The sequence below is a fragment of the Tripterygium wilfordii genome, chromosome 21 (genome assembly GCF_013401445.1).
Source record: "Tripterygium wilfordii isolate XIE 37 chromosome 21, ASM1340144v1, whole genome shotgun sequence".
In the NCBI taxonomy this organism is placed as follows: domain Eukaryota; kingdom Viridiplantae; phylum Streptophyta; class Magnoliopsida; order Celastrales; family Celastraceae; genus Tripterygium; species Tripterygium wilfordii.
The window spans coordinates 16,783,593-16,800,195 of NC_052252.1; the positions used below are offsets into that span (position 1 = coordinate 16,783,593).

Below are 16,603 nucleotides of genomic sequence, written 5' to 3' on the forward strand. Positions count from 1 at the left end.
TGTGCAGAAAAACCCAACCGAGATAGATTTGGGCAAAATCATATACCAAAACTGCTCTTAAGTACACTATAGTGCAGAGAGATCTTGAAATTATCAACAAATACTAGGTATGAATATGTGATTCAAACACTTACTTCTTGTTGTTCGAAGAAGTTGTCGCCCAAACAGAAAAACCAGCTTCAAATCCTCAAGAAACTCACATCGAACACAAGATCAATACAAGAGAAACCTGATTTTCGAGCATGGTGATCGATATCGATCACTGTGATATCGTTCGTACTCAGCAAGTTTTCCGAAAATTGGAGAGGGAGAGAACTACGTTCGTGTTTCTTCAGGCAGTTACAAACTAGATTTTTTTTGGAGATGCAGGGTTTCTCGTGTTTTTGTTTCTCGCGCCTATTTTACGTTTTAATGGTCTTTTTTGGTTTTTTTTTTTAAATTCGAAATTGTCCAGCTGGACAGCCTACATGTCATGCCACATGGTTATGTAAATTTATGGATAGGTAATTTATGGATGTGTAGTGTTGCCCTTTTGAGAATAAGACCTAGACTGTCATTTTTCTCAAATATAATATGTCCAAAATTGAAATATAGGTTTTTTTTTTTTATGAATAAGGCCTAAAGACATCCTGTTAACAAATTCAATCCACACACTATAAATCGATATTGTCCACTTTGGATCTACTAAACCGTCACCTATTATACTTAAACCCATAAAAGACCTTGATTGTGTGAGAATGAATAAACATTTGTTTATAAATCACTCGGTTGAGTTTGGAAAATCGATGTAAAATCATTAGTCTTGGCAGATCATTAAGAGGCAAGAAAACAAAGGAAACCACCTAAGCACAATCCACCCAAACTGATTAGTACATCAGAACAGAGGCGACAATTTCAGATATTTCAAGAACAATTGTAGTGCAGAAAATATAACAAGAATGAGAGGAGATGACATGGCGAGAACCCCAGGAAGCTAGTTGGTGCACCCAACCATTAGCTTCTCCAAATATGTCATTTGCTTAGACCTTTTGGAATCAAGGAAAATAGCAATGGATCACCAAAGTGAAGAGGACCTCCATTGATAGCATCAGTGACTAGCTTAGCATCACTCTCAAATCACGTTAAAGTCCTCCAAGCATTTCTCACCCAGTCACCCCTATAATCAGATAGTGCAACATGATAGGAAACAATCATACAGATTCCTATAACTTATTTGCCTATAGATGATGCCTCTAAATGAATGTGCCAACTGCTTTACAAAACTTTTACAAAAAGTTAAAAGATAACCTTGAGCTCTACAAACTTTTCAAGTTCCTCTGTCTTGGTATCATGCACCCATGGCCGCCTGAGGGCTGAGAGTCCTACCATTCTTTCAACATCTGGGTTAGCTGTATATTTCCATGTTCCTGGCCAACACTGCAAAAATGCAAACTCATATTGCATGACAAGCCACAAAAATGACTCAATTGTTCCCCCAGCACCCTTTTCTATCTTTTCTGCAAATTAATCAACATGCAGAGTGGGGTCCACCAACAAGTGACCATAGAGCCCTGTCTCAACCAGGGCGACCCTTTGATCTTCGACGCTTCCCTAGAAGTTTTAGCATATTGTTTGTAACATCAGGTGGGGAGTCATCATTTTCGTCTCTGACATTGTCAGAAGTGTGTGTCAACCAGGCCAATGCCTCTATGGCAGCATCCTTTTCTGCTAGCTGCTTGTTTCTTTTGGGTTTCCCCACAAACTGCATTCCCTTGAATTCAACCAGCGCCCTAAACTCATTTGTCTTAAGGTGCTTTGTTTTGTATTTTGGTGGGGAATGACCTGCTCTCATCAACAGAGTTTGTAGCAAGCTCTTTGGATTTGTTCCATCCTTTGTAAATCTGTCTTCACTAGACACCTTGGGCTTCTTGCTTTCACGGCCAAAAACAAATCTTCCTTCACATTGATCTCCTGATACCAGCTCCTGAACGGCCAGCATAAGGTACTTTCCCTCCTTGAAAATGTCGAGGCTCGGATCTTGAAGCTGCATCATTGCACACCATTATCACTCCACAGATACAATTAATTATGGCAATTCTCATGCTAATAGGATTAAAAAACCCGCTACTCAAACAATGTAATAACAACATGCAGAACATGCTGAGTGGACAGCAATGTTGTAACTTGTAAGAAGGCGAGGAGGGTGGACATCAAAATTCAATACCACATCAAGGGAAATACCAAGCTTGTTAAGCTATTAACCCAATCAAAGCATATGAGGGTGGACATCAAAATTCAATACCCAGTCACGGGAAATACCAAGATTGTTAAGCTAGTAACCCAATCAAAGCAAATAAATTGGAAATCAACAAAAAAACTGGATAATTTCATTCTAAAAGATGACTATACGCCGACAAAGTAACTCAACCCGGAACTGAGAGATAAAAAGGGGATGCGATTAAGTGGTGGACTAATTTTCAGATTGCATGTTTTGGCCAGGGTAACTGATACTCAATGGCCCCATAGTGCCTTCTACTTATCATAAGCTATTAAGCTTATATTGTTCCATCTATTTGAAGCATTACATGACATCACTAGGCAACTCTAATATTTATACAAATAATCAGCAATGTACTAGCTGCCTATATGATGAACAACATACAAATTACATAGTAATGAAATACAGCCTTAGATATGACATTTTGGTCCCTGTCACCAGCTGTTTTCACACAATCCAGCATTAAAAGCTTTTCCCCCTGCTTACTCATTTGATGAGGAAAACTTCTTGCTATGAAACTTTAACAAACACATTTGTAGTTAGGAATGATAAACTCTAAGTTGGTAAGAATTATACCTTGAAGCCAAATCACAAGAATGGTGTTAGAATGGGTTAAAACTGTATAGTACCCAGCAATGCAGTCAACCAGAAGAAAGTGTTAACAGTTGTAATCCCTATTTCCAAATAGAAAATTGGTGTCGCGACGCATCCTAGATCGCCAGAGAGAACCCTAGTCATTCTTGCATGCCCTCTGTCTAATGCATTGATTCAACGGCATTCATCAACACAAGTTTGTTCCCTCATTTAATCAAGTCATTTACTTCAACTTTAAAAGTAAATACAAAATTTCTGATCAATATTTTTCAAGTCCTCTTAATGGTCCTCCCCACTCCCACCCCCACCCCCACCCCCACCCCCACCCCCACCCCCTGCGGATTGGTAATGAGTAAGAAGGCCCACTAAGTCCATGTAAGCAGGGCCAGCAGTACCCAATTGCATTACTGAACAGAATAGATAAGCCCCCTAGGAGAGTCAGCAAAAGGAATCTTAGAGGAACATTGAATGAAACTGCAGAATAAAATAACAAATATAATTACACTCCCAAACTAATTTCCTGAAGAAGCAAACCAATCAACAAGTATGAGATACGCCTTTCCAATGGCGCATTCAATTAATGTGAAAAGTATCTTGCCACAAGACACATAAAATAACTTTGTTCAGAAATCATTATTCATTCAAAAATTACCTTCTTCTGAAGAAGCTTATCGAGTTCTTCCTTAACCTTCAAATAGCAATCCGCTAAAATTGGATCCATGAAGAAATCAACATACCCTCCCAACATTTTCAAATGTCCAGGCTGTAAATAAGTAGATCACTGATTTAAAAAACATTACAGCAGTTAAATGGTCTGGTCTAGGAGAAATATATCAACAAAAGAAATCACCTGTACCCCATGGCACAGTGCACCACCAAAAAGGATCATTATTGAATCAGATACACCAGTGGAATCGCGAATGAAAACTGTATTGACCTTTACTTTTTCACCAAAAATCAGCCATGGGTAAGGGATTGACTGATAGCGTGCATTCACAGAATTCTGCAACAAAGGACAAGTCCAATAAGTTGTGAACTTGTGATATCATGGAGAAAGAAAGCAACAATGATAAAACAGAGCATCAAAAATCATTGCACTGGGAAGCAATGTCTCATTACATAGGGATACGTATGTTCAAGTATTGGAGAACTGGGTATATATGGGAAGGCATAACCTCCTGCTTGGACTTGTCAGTGAATTGTAAAAGCCTAATCTGGATATATTGATGTCTCATTTGGATTTTTTTCTTCTTGAATCTAGACTCTATTAAACACGACCAAAAGGGTGCCACCTAGAAGACAAATCTGGTTACAAATTAGAAAACAGTGCTCATTCAGAAGAACACAAGTGAACAATCAGGTTTGCTCATAAACTGATTACAAAAAGCTTGAATGCAATTTCAATAAGAGTTAATAAAGTGCTATTTTATAAGAAATAAGTAACAAAGGTACAGATAGGCACCCAATCAACTAAAGTTACATTATTACTATAGGCTTCCTTGTCGCACAAACATATTATCCTGACCACCACACACAATTCGTTTCTTTTTCCTTTGCTTATTTCATATCCATTTTTGTCACACAAGCTCCATGGCATTATCTAGTCCACTGTTTTTTTCCCTTTTCAAAACCAAATTACATTTAACGGAAAATAAACAAATATACCACATTAACATGAAAAAGAGATTTTGGCAAATTCAAAAAATTTAGTCCAGCCTAGATTTCCTAAACCCTAGATGTTGTTCCCAGTTGATTACTGTATATTGTGTTCCATGCATGATCATCCAAGAGCCCTGGATCGCACAGCTGAATGCCAATAACAGTCCTAGTACTATGCAAACCAGATATAAAGACCTTCCTCTGAGATCACAAATCAATTCCATTCTCTTGTGAAATCAAAATCTGGGGAGACAAAGTGAAGGTGCATTATAAAACACAGTTTCAGTTTTAGAGTTGGGGTAGAAATGATGCAAAAATCAAGTTCTGAAATCGTCTTCAAACATACACAATCCTCATTGAAGCCCCAAAATTGAAATATTCAGTTTCGATAAGACATTGAAACTTGTGAACTTACTGCATATAATAGAACTTGGCCATCATCCATAGTTTTGAAAGACATGGACGTCTCCCTGTGCTGCAATAAGGGAGAGAAGACACTTGAGTCTGGAATTTTAGGATGAACAAGACGGTAGAATTTCACTCTGAATAACTTACCACAACAGAAGCTATGCCAGGAAAGAGCCCACAACATATGATTGCACGCACCAATGACTGGTTATTACTTAATCTGTTGTTGGCTCCTGCATCAGCATCTAAAAGGCCAGTATCTCTTAAGATGAAACTGAACTGCTTCCGAAGAGAATGGATGGCCTGAAGCGTTTGTGCAGAGAGGAAATTTCTCCAGCAATACTCATATGCTGAACCTTCCCTCTCTGCATCTTTCCATCCTTCGTAAGCACGAACAAGAGCCATGTGATCACTGTAGTCTTTTGCAGAGAATCTGGATTTCGCTGTCCCTGCCAACTAAATCAGAGAGAGGAATCATCAGTAACTCAAATGAATCAACCTAACTATATTGGTCAAATCAAATAGCAAACTGTTCTTTATAAAAATATAGTCTGAACCTCCAAGGAATTCCACATTGAAGCCTACAAAATTATCATAAGACGCTTCACTAAGTAACTTCTGTTCTGGTTAGTTTGGCTGCTGTACTGTGTGTTCTCCTAATCACCTGCTGTTTAATTTGGCTGGAAATAACGACAGATGCTTGTTTAGAAGGAGACTGAGTTAAACCAGTTCATAGACAATTGCTGTCTACAACCAAATTCTGGCTAGCCATAATATTGACATAACTTAAGCCTATGTCACCTGACGCTTTTTTTTTTTTTTATATTTCTTCTGTACCTAGTATTCTATGTTGGCACCATCTTTGGACTTTGGCCCCTTAACAGAATCTTTCTTTTGTACTTAAAAACGAAAAGGAACTAGTATATATTCTGTGACACTCGACAGCACTTTGTGATTATGTCAGCACACAGAAACATAAAATAGCCCTCGTAATTTCAGTTACCACAACTTGAAAACCATGATTTCACACAAATTCATGTAATACCAGTTGTGGATTCTTCTTTGGGATCATAGAAGATGGAATATTGCTGGACTTTCACAATAAGGATACTTCAAAATAGGTACAAAGGACATGGGATGTGATTCAAATTAACTCATCATTCCCTCTCATAGAACTCCATACTCTGCACTATCTTTCATCTGTTAAGCCAAAGCCCAAAAATAAAGACAGAAAATGATGCTGAGGCAATGCTGTGTTTCAGTATTTGTTATGTGTTAACTGTTAACAATGCTCACCAAGCTTTATTTCTATTATCAAATACAGGTTGTTACATTTACCGACAAGGATTCATGATACAATGGGTAAGATGCAAGCAATAAAGAGAGATTTGCAGAGCCAAAGAACTCAAGTTTGCTGCCCTATCAGACAAAATAATCTCTTATATACTTACATCCTTTTTGTCTTGAGGCAAAAGGAAAGGATCCCTGACACTAAGCCCAGATACTACAGTTAAGACAGGATCAAAGCAGCGGAAAATTGCACCCATGACCAACATTTTTCCCAGCTTGGGATCTACTGGAAGCATTGACAAATATTTTCCTGATAATAACAAGAAGCATAAAGAGAGTTTAACTTTTAATAACCCATAAAAAAGAAACGTGCCACTACTGGTAAATCCTATCCTCTCAGATAGGAATAACTAACCAAGATTTGTCAAATTCTCTCTCTCATCCAGTGCCCCAATCATTTTCAAGAAATCAATAGCATTTTGAACCTGTCATCCATGGAAGTTATAAATAAGAGCCACCTACAGAGAATTGAATGGTAAAAGACATGTTGCAACTCATTGCATCATTTAAACATCAGAAGTTACAAGTAGAAAACAAGTAGGCTTGAGGTCATAGTAAAGTGCATTCCATCTTCTTCATTTCTTAGCCTAACTCAAACTTCCAGTCACGCAGACTCTTTTCCTAACCCATGCTGACACTTTTTCCCTAACCCTACCACTTCAAGCATGAACAGGTTGTTCTAAAAGTGGAAAGTGGCATATCACAGTTCTCTGCAATGAACAGGCAATATTTATTTAATTGAAAATTGTTTAGGTTACAGCTTCAGAAAAAGTCACCACAAGTCACAAATTTTAACACAAGTATAGATTTATGGAATATGTGGATGATGCTGCAGGAAAGGTCAATGCAAATCATTACTTTTAACACAAGAAACACAAATCCTATATCCCAAAATATGAAGAGGTGACGCAGAGAAATCAGAGAATAAACCTGCCATAAAAGCATGGCCAAAAAGACTCGCATATGGAAGAACTACAAGTCCACGATAAACAGCATGGAATAAGTTCTACACTCTTCCAACTTTTCATCATTCACTAAATTTAACACAAGAAAGCATAGATCTATGGAATATGTGGATGATGCTTCAGGAAAGGTCAATGCAAGTCATTACTTTTAACACAAGAAACATGAATCCTCGATCCCAAAATATGAAAAGGTGAAGCAGAGAAATCGGAGAATAAACCTGCCATAAATGCATGGTCAAAATGACTCGCATATGGAAGAACTACAAGTCCACAATAAACAGCATGGACTAAGTTCTACACTCTTCCAACTTACAAGATTAGATCTGTTAATTTAAAACTAATTACTAAAGACAATACAACCATAAGAAACTATCAAAGGCCCACTAATTTAATAGATTAAAACTAAAGACAGTGGACTGTTCAACAAATAAACGCAAAACCAAAAGTACAGCTGTAACAAATGAATTTGGGATTTATGGTCTGTGCACATAACTCTCAAAGTAGGAAGAGGTGATAGTATCCTCTTTTGGCATGACGAAAGGGTGGGTGAGTCTCCACTTAAAGAGAGACTCTCGAACCTCTTTAGATTAGCCACTCATAAGGAGGTGATAAAAAAATAATATGTTGACTTGACTCGTGAAGGGCAAATGTGAGATAACTTTTAATAGAAATGTTTCAGATTGGGAATTGTCAAGGTTCATTATGTTCCAGGAATTCATAAATGAATTTTCAGTCAACAATGGGAGAAAAGGCACCATCCCATTGTGTGCTTCAAGTAAGGTGTTCACCTTTACAAGCTTTCCTAGAGCTGTTTCTTCTAAAAATGGTAGTATCGGTAACAAAGAGTTCCCTTGGAAGCATGTCCGGAAACAGAAGTCCCAGTCAGAGTTGCATTTTTCATTTGGGAGGCAACATTGGGAAAATTTCTCACTCTTGATAATAGTATGGCATTTGGCAAATAGGTGTTTCCCTTATGAAGAAGCAGAGACAGTTAATCACCTTACCCAATGTTAATGGTCTAGATGCTTATTGGATTTGACTTGGAAATCTCTCAAGTATTGGGTTGTGTCTAACTCTCAAGAAGAGGAGCTTAAGGCATGGACAGCAGTTTGTACTAACAAGTAACAAGGGGAAAAGGAGTTTGATTTCAATGGTCCCTTTGCCAACATATTGGAAACTTCAGCAGGAAAGAAAGAAACAAGCTTTCGAAGGCATAGAGTCACTGATTGAAAAAGATTTAGCTGACTAGTTCAATATTATGAGATTGTGGTTTTCGTGTCAAGATGATAGTGTTTTCCTGTTACTTAATTGTTGTTTTTTTCCTTCTCCCTGTACAATCTCAGGTGGCACCTCCTTGATGCCTTTCAATAAAGTTTTTTCCATTCAAAAGTAGAAGTATAACCTTAACATTGTGTAATATTACACAAAACAACTGCGAAGAACACATATTCATGAACAGAAAAGTCAAATGGCATCAGCTCAGCATTCAAAAAGGATGCTTTTTATTTAACCAAACTATGATTGTGTCATAAGAAACATTGCAACATAATCTCAATGTTATTAGTTCGAACGTAAACAAATATGGTACAACTTGACAGTAGTCCGTTTAATTCATTACACTGTAAGCTTTCCTCAAATTGTGCAGCAATCTGCCTATATATATTGGTGAATGGAAACCCAGAAAGGAGAATTCTAGAGGGGAAAAAGAGAGAGAGAGTAGGGCGACCATCCATGGAAAACTATATATTGGTTAATGGAAACACAGGAAGGAGAATTCTAGAGAGAAAAGAGAGTATGCAACCATCCATGGCAAAGCCATAATTGTCAAAAAAAAAGCTTTGTAATAGAACTTACAGCCAAGGGTTCTGGTGGCTGCAGGGCAGCTGACAAGAATTCTCCTATACTCCCAACCTGCAAGCTTTTGATTTGCAAGCAAAGAGAATTCAAGGGAGTCCGTAACAGTTCAGGAAGTTGATATTCAGCGAAAGCTTCATAAACACATTTTGGATATAGATGGTAACATTCGCCTGGCTGCACACGGCCAGCCCTGCCCCTTCTCTGCAATCAAAGTATCCCCCACAATAGGCACATTAGATATGAAATGCTATCATGAAACAAGATACAAAGGTTTCAAAAACAAAAGAACCATAAAATCTTCACATTGTGTGGTACAATGCTAGCTCTTCAAACTAGCTCAACACTTAATACAGTTCCTCGGCAAGTATAAGATGTTTTGCATAAATATGCAAGCAACCCTAATTGTAATCAGGCGAACACCATCATAAGCAAGAACATGCAAGCTTGGTTAATACACAAGGAGGACTTAAGGAATTAACAATATCTAGAAAAGATGGTATTCATACTTCATTTTCTGATTGTAATGGCAGACATGCATTAACAAAAGGAAGGAAAAATGCATAAAACAATAAAAGAAAAGTGACTCAGCACGTGCCAATACAGTTCTGAATTTTATGAGCAAATGTGAATGAAGTGAGCCTGAGTATACGGAACTTACTTGCCGAGCAGATGCTTGAGATATCCAAGAAGGTAGCAGACAAGGAGTATTGTTCAAAGCATCATAGGTGGTTTCTTTTGCTTTTCCACAATCAACAACGAAAACAACGTCATTAATTGTAATACTTGCCTCTGCCATATTTGTAGCCAGAACTATTTTACGGATGTTAGCAAGGGGTCTCTCAAATATGAGTTTCTGCAGAAGACGATAATAGTACATATCACTTGCCGGAAGCATCTTCTTCCCAACTTAGCACAACACCACCACAACAGCATTACCAACAACATAAATTATGAATTTATTCGCCATGTTACAAAATCTATATTATTTATACTGTTCTCCATTAATAGACCCCCGGTTTTCCCATTCCAAAAAAGTTATTTAGAAACACCCCTGAATCTAGAGTCATTTGCATTTTCGCACTAATTCATATATCACAAATCACCAACTAAATCTCATTATTCGGGTGCTGCCTTAATATTTGACCCACCATTTTGTAAAACTACTGAAGCAATGATCAAATCAAACTACCAAAGCACATAACATATTGAATGGTTTCTTATCTCTATCAAATAACAAGATAATCTGAGTCTATGTTTGGTCTCATGAACTCAAAAGGATTAACACAATCCTATTGGATGATCCTATAAGAACAATTCCTCATCCTTTTATACCATAAGAAAGCTATTACAATACTTCGTGAAGAGAAGCAGAAACAGATATAAGCCTACCTGTTCAGATGTTGCCATAGAACCATGGCATGTTAAAACTAGAACCCTGTTTGGATCTCCTAAAAGCGGATGAGCTTTAAGTTGATCCCTCAAACAGCTAATGTCCTCCCAGCCAGTCATGAATACTAACACAGCCCCTGGTCGTTCTTTTCGACATATATGGCATAGAATTGCCTCAATAAGATTAAATCCTATACTGTCAGGCACCCAGCAAGCCAGCGAATCACATGCCCTGGAGCTATAGTTTCCAAAGCTAGAGTTATTGAGGGCATCCTGTACAAGAACAAGATAGTCATCAGAAATCTTCTGAGGAGGAAAAATAAATACACCAGTCTTCTGTTTCCAATAATTGCAAAATAAGAACTGGCTACCATGTATGCGAAAAGTGTAAAGTGTAACCATCTTAAATTGGGTTTAAGGTTTGACATAATATGACCATGCCTCATCATGGCATAACTCATTTTCCCTTCACTGACAAACATTGGCATGTGGGAAACATTCTTCAAATTCATGCTACAACCTTTCACCCAATCAGTGAAAAAAAAGGAGACAAAAAAGAAGGAAAGGAACAAATTAAAAATGTGATCATAAGAAATTACCATTCATAAACAGTGACAGTAAATAACTATTTCGTTCTACATCCAATCACCAACCGTATAAGCAAATCCAATTTTACATGTGTCTGGTAGTTTAAAACTTTAAATTGTTTTATACTGCAGTTCCAATTACATAGAGAACAAAAAAGAGCCAAAAGTTTTTCTCTGTTCGCTTTCTTTTCTTTCTACTTTCTAGATCATTAACAAGAAGAATCTGAAGAGCACATTCCAAAAACTGCAATCAATTAAATGCTATATGTATATATGCAAATTTAACGAAACAACATGCCATTTGTCAGATTTTTTTCTTGGCAGAGATAGTATACATAATAGAGAAACTTTGTTCATAACTATAAGAGTCTTATAATCCATGAAGTGAGTCAATATGATCTACAAAGATCCTTGACTTCTACAAATCATGCTATCTATAGCTGGCATTGTCGAATATCCTACCTGATGCCTGATGTTTCATTCTTGAATATAGTGTCATACCTCAACAAGAGTAGTTATCTGATTTTTCTTCTTCCGTGGCACCAGCTGTTTTTGTGTTTTCCACAATTTCTCTTGGCCATAATCATCAATTTGGTTAAAAGAAGTCAACTTATATCCAGTCATTTCCAGTACGTCTTCTAAATAGTGTTCTCTTACAGGATATGTAAAGCCCTGAAGACAAAGAGGTGCAATCAAAATCACATGAATAAAAACCTTACACGAAAGAACCCGATATACTTCATGCTAATACTTTTTGCCCCTTTAACTAAAGAGTATATTAGACACAGAATGCACAATGGAGCAACACAAGCACGCCAAACGTACTCAAAGCTACTCAGCCCATCAAAGGAATTGAAATTAAGAAGAAAAAAAATTTGAACTCATGAGAAGGTGAAATGGAGGAAAACAATTAGTGTCCATAATTGGAGGAAACAATAAGTCTCTAAAGATGCACAGGGATCTCCAGGTGAAGGTAACAAGATAAGCTATTCTATCATTTTAACATGGCATCAAGATCTGAACTGCCAAGCAGCTCTGAAAGACCACGGAAGATGCAAAATGATTTGCAGTCAGATTCTTCATGCTGGTTTACCAGTTACAACTGAACCTTAATTTTCAGAAAAGTGCCTGTCTGCCAGGCTTTTCTTCCATGATCATTTCACATACTAATGCACATATTACCCTCAACATTATGCAGATTATAATGAAAAAACCTCCAAGCCCCAAAACCAGAACATAGTAAAATTAAAATAACATCAAACGCAGTGCATTTTGAGCTTAGGGATCCAATTGCCAACCCAGTAGAAGTATATAGAATGTAAATCAAAATTTATTTAACATTAGATGCTATTGTTATCTCACATAGTTTATGGAAACCAAGACAATTGAAAGAGAATTAATTTTCAGCTTACTGGAATGTGAATTGTCGGTGCTCCACCATAGAACTTAGAAAACAATTCAGCATTCAGAGTTGCACTCATTAATATTAATCTCAAATCGCGACGCCGTGGAAGCAGATCCTTCAACACAATTAACAGGAAGTCTGTAATAAACAAAGACCAAAAAGACAGGATTTAAGATTTTCAATTGGATTATACCTCATATTATTTCTGTCTATATTCATAAAAGTAAACACTAAAATTGTGATTATAGGAATTGCACCTTCATTCATGCCTCGCTCATGAATTTCATCAACAAAAACATGGGTTATGCCATCCAAGTTGCGGTCACTTAGCAGCCGCCGAAGTAAAATACCACTCGTACAAAAAAGCAGATGGGTATTTTTTCCTTTCATACCTTCTAATCGAACTTTATAGCCAACCTAACAAAACACTGTGTTGGATATAAAAGCAAGATTTGCAAGAGTTTCAAAATCAAAAACTGTCATTATTATTAGAGATATCAATCTGGCAGTGTGTGCATGTGTTCCCAACTTCCTGCATCAGGGGACAAGAGTACAAGACTCACTGTTTCACCAAGAGGCTCTCCTCTCTCTGCAGACACTCTTTCAGAAACAGACATAGCAGATATCCTTCGAGGCTGAGTGCAAATTATGCTGCAGAAAGCTCCACGACCAGATTCTATTTCAGATTCTAAAATATACTGCGGAAGTTGAGTGGTTTTACCACATCCAGTCTCCCCAGATATTACTATTACCTATCATCAAAAACATCCTGTTACTAATGCCCCTAGGTGGCACAGGAAAAGTAAACCACAAGATTAATAATGTAAAGCAGAAACACTACATAATTATTGAAGATGGATAAATAAACCATAAAAGAACATAGCAGCAAATTGATTCTCCAATTAGTTACCAACTGAAGAAAGGACACAGATAACAAGTCTAACTTTCCATACAATGATCAAGGACTATTTTCCAATTCAAATGCTGGCTACATAATATTACTATTTACTACTAAAGTTTTTCAAAACACAAAATCATTAGCTTGGTCTAGGAAACTTCATATTTGATGTACTGAAGTGGCAAAACTCTTAATAAACCATGAATCATTAGCCCCTCAGCCATGGTTATTTAAGGCTTCAAACTTGTAAAGGAGACTAATATGGTCTCTGTCCAAGCATCAGCTTTAGTTCTGTTACTTCTGTATGTCCATATAAATATACTCATGTGTGATTGTGTGTGTTTAACTGTTTATATATATATATATATATATATATATATATATATATATATGCTACATCAACCATGCTAAAGAGAAACGTAATATAAAAAACATACCAATACAAAAAAAGAAGATTCGCTGCTTGTAACTTTTTTTTTAAAAAAAATCGCTCAAATAAAAAAAAAAAAAATAGCCAAAGCACAAAGCTCCTACTGTGTAGGCAGGATCAGAAAATGGCAGATTGACAAACCCATGTGGTTAAAAAGAGCTTGCTCCCCAATACATAATAAACTAATAAAAAAGGATTAACAATAGTTTTCATATCGAAATAATTTTTACATGGCATGGTGCATAAGTTACCTTTCAAGCAAAATGAATGTACTATGAATTGAAAAGCCAACAAGATTTTATTTTTTATAGAAGGGAAAATTGCAATAACTTAAATGTTTGTAATGGCTATACAATCCAATGGACATGGAAAAAAGGCCCTGAAAAAATTCCAGGTTATTTATCAAAGATCTGACAAGTACCTCATCATATGATACTACAAAGAGGAACCAGCAAGAAATTCCTCAAAAACATGGGAGAAAGTCTCCATAACAAAGATTACACTTTGTTTGACATATGTAGAACACAAAGACCACATTTTTTTGGTAAGTCACAAACAGATACATGTTCCAGAGTGAAACCTGATTATGTGCTATTGCTTGAAGCAGTCGTTCCTTTTCCTTAAATGAAGGCAAAGATTTCCGGAAGTCCAACATCCTCCTGCCTTCAGGTGATTCCTACAAAACGAATCAAAATGCTTGAACTTTATTATTCTATTTACTTTTTAACAGAAAAAAAAATGAGAATATGACCATAAGAGTATTTCACATAGACACTCTATAGAAGCAGGAATACTCAAAATATACCTGCCAAGCCCTTTGCATATTACGCATTCTCAAACTCTTCCTCTGAAGAACCTTTTCCATGACTGATCGATCAGGAAAAGAATCGGGATTCTCCTCTGTATTCAAATCTTCAACCTGGTCAATGGACTTGGAAACATTTGAGTTGTCTTTGACACTTCCAGAACTTAACTGAAGTCTATCAAGGTGTTCTTGCAATAAACTTTCCACCCTCCTTTGCAAGCTTAATGGGATAACCACCTATAACAATAAAAATATTTGAAGTCTCAAGACTGAAAAATTTCCCAAGCTGCTATAGTTTAAATGGTTTTCAAGGACTGCAAGAAAGAACTACCTCCCTTTGTGGCCGTTTATCGTCCAAATCTGGCCTATAGTTAGGAAGAGGAACCTTGCTTGCAACCACCACTTTTCCATACATTTCACTGTTAAAGTGGTCAAAAACTTATAAGATGATTCAAAATATATCATTCACTGCTCAAAATAAAATTAAAAATTAAAAAATGACTGATTAAAAAACTTGATGCCTACAGGTGCCCATCTACCTATATAGCCCCATTCTCCTTGCAAGGTTTGATATTTGCTCATAGTCTCTCCTATCTCTTTTATCTCTAGACACAATCTCTTGCTCATTTTCATTGCGTAGTAGCATGCTGAGTTTCCATTTCCATTCGTCAATGTTAGCAACTGAAGATGATGCCTGAAATAATCACAATGGCGAAGAAGAGATTGTGATAACTCAAAATCAGCAGTAGAGATGCAAAAGGGACAAGAATGGAGTCCAGTTTCATCGATAATTCATTTTATTAAACATGAAGGAATAAAATCCTTGGGGAAAATTTTGCCAATGGAAAAGAAGGAATAAAAATCCTTGGTTTATGCCTAATGAACTATTTGGCACAGTTGAGTGTTGACGTGAGCCCACTGGTTCCAACCCTCCCCCACCCCCCACAAAAAAAAAAAAAAACCAATAATAATACTCAGATATTCACTCTTCTACTTTCCACCAATTCTAAACTCTTCACTGGCAACCACATGTAACATAAACTCATAAAGTCACACCATCAACATCTGTTCAAATTGAAATCAAAACCTAAAATTGTCCACCTTTTAAAAATTAAATTTTCCACTATGAACTGAAATAACAAACCTTAACCACCCCCAGTGACAAAATATATATTGTGAAACCAAAGAAAATATTTCAAAATTACACCTTGATTTCTCTCCTTTTCCAAACTCAGCCTTAACTAACAGGGCATCAGATTATGAACAAAATTAAATAAACATGCAAAGAAGTTGAAATTACAAGACTCGCAGTCCTTACATCAAACGAATCCATAATCATAACCGCAAAAGAACCGAATAGGTAAATATAATCTAATTTTTATCCACACTGGCTCAACAATCAGACTAAGCATAATCCCTCAAGCCCTCACAAGCCCAACCAACCAATCCACCGTTTTACCATCACTTCTTCTTCCACCCTCTCAGAAGCAAATTAGGAATTAAACAAATTCCAAGATAGCCAAACAAAACAACAAAAGCAGAGAGAGAGAGAAACCGTATTGCCCTCGAAATCGCACTCGTACTCATCGTCAGAGAACTGCTCGACCGCATAGCCACTGAAATTTCGCGCTTCGGGAGCTAAAATCCCGCCATTACCATATACTGATGAATTGGAGAGTAGCAGCAGAAGGTTACAGATAGGAGTGGTCCGCCGTCGTTTCGAAGGAAGAAGAAGAATAAGGTTCTTGCTGTTGTTACTGTACGAAAGAGTGTGAACGGACTTGGCACATGCCAGAAGAACACCTCTCAGCTTGGAATTTCGCATGTTCTACCGATGCATAGTGCTCGCCGGCTACAAAGGCAGAGAGAGGTGTCTGCCTGTCTGGTTCTGCTTCCGGTTCCGGTTCCCTTCTGGCCAGGTGTGCGTTGTTGACCCATAATTAAAAATCTAAAGCCCAAAATAAAGTTGGCACATAATTACAAATCTAAAGCCCAAAAT

The 16,603-nt window shown here is 37.0% G+C and overlaps 1 protein-coding gene across 2 annotated transcripts; it reads right to left on the reverse strand.

Moving 5' to 3' along the window:
• Window positions 1-845: 845 nt before the first annotated feature.
• Window positions 846-16,429, reverse strand: LOC119989361 (DExH-box ATP-dependent RNA helicase DExH3). 2 transcript variants are annotated; one of them, XM_038834831.1, is made up of 19 exons: window positions 16,160-16,429; window positions 15,144-15,298; window positions 14,936-15,023; window positions 14,605-14,841; window positions 14,380-14,475; window positions 13,035-13,223; window positions 12,729-12,888; window positions 12,479-12,609; window positions 11,568-11,738; window positions 10,480-10,752; window positions 9,749-9,943; window positions 9,088-9,291; window positions 6,624-6,693; window positions 6,370-6,518; window positions 5,066-5,374; window positions 4,926-4,985; window positions 3,702-3,854; window positions 3,504-3,614; window positions 846-2,023 (listed from the first exon to the last, which is right to left on the reverse strand). In XM_038834831.1, exons 1-19 carry the CDS (start codon window positions 16,427-16,429, stop codon window positions 1,556-1,558), a joined length of 3,489 nt encoding a protein of 1,162 aa, XP_038690759.1. In that variant the 3' UTR covers window positions 846-1,555. The 2 variants fall into 2 exon arrangements, with proteins under 2 accessions (XP_038690759.1, XP_038690760.1); XM_038834832.1 differs by lacking the exon at window positions 16,160-16,429 and having other exon boundaries at window positions 15,130-15,240.
• Between the last annotated feature and the right edge of the window lie 174 nt (window positions 16,430-16,603).

What these genes read in the sequence shown, in the direction of transcription:
- LOC119989361 (XM_038834831.1), bottom strand. Translation starts at nt 16,429, where the DNA reads ATGCGAAATTCCAAGCTGAGAGGTGTTCTTCTGGCATGTGCCAAGTCC. An exon ending in CTCAAGCATCTGCTCGGCAA is followed by an intron (nt 9,292 to 9,748) that starts GTAAGTTCCGTA and finishes CTTTGATTGCAG; the next exon opens with AGAAGGGGCAGGGCTGGCCG. An exon ending in CTGGCATAGCTTCTGTTGTG is followed by an intron (nt 4,986 to 5,065) that starts GTAAGTTATTCA and finishes CCCTTATTGCAG; the next exon opens with CACAGGGAGACGTCCATGTC.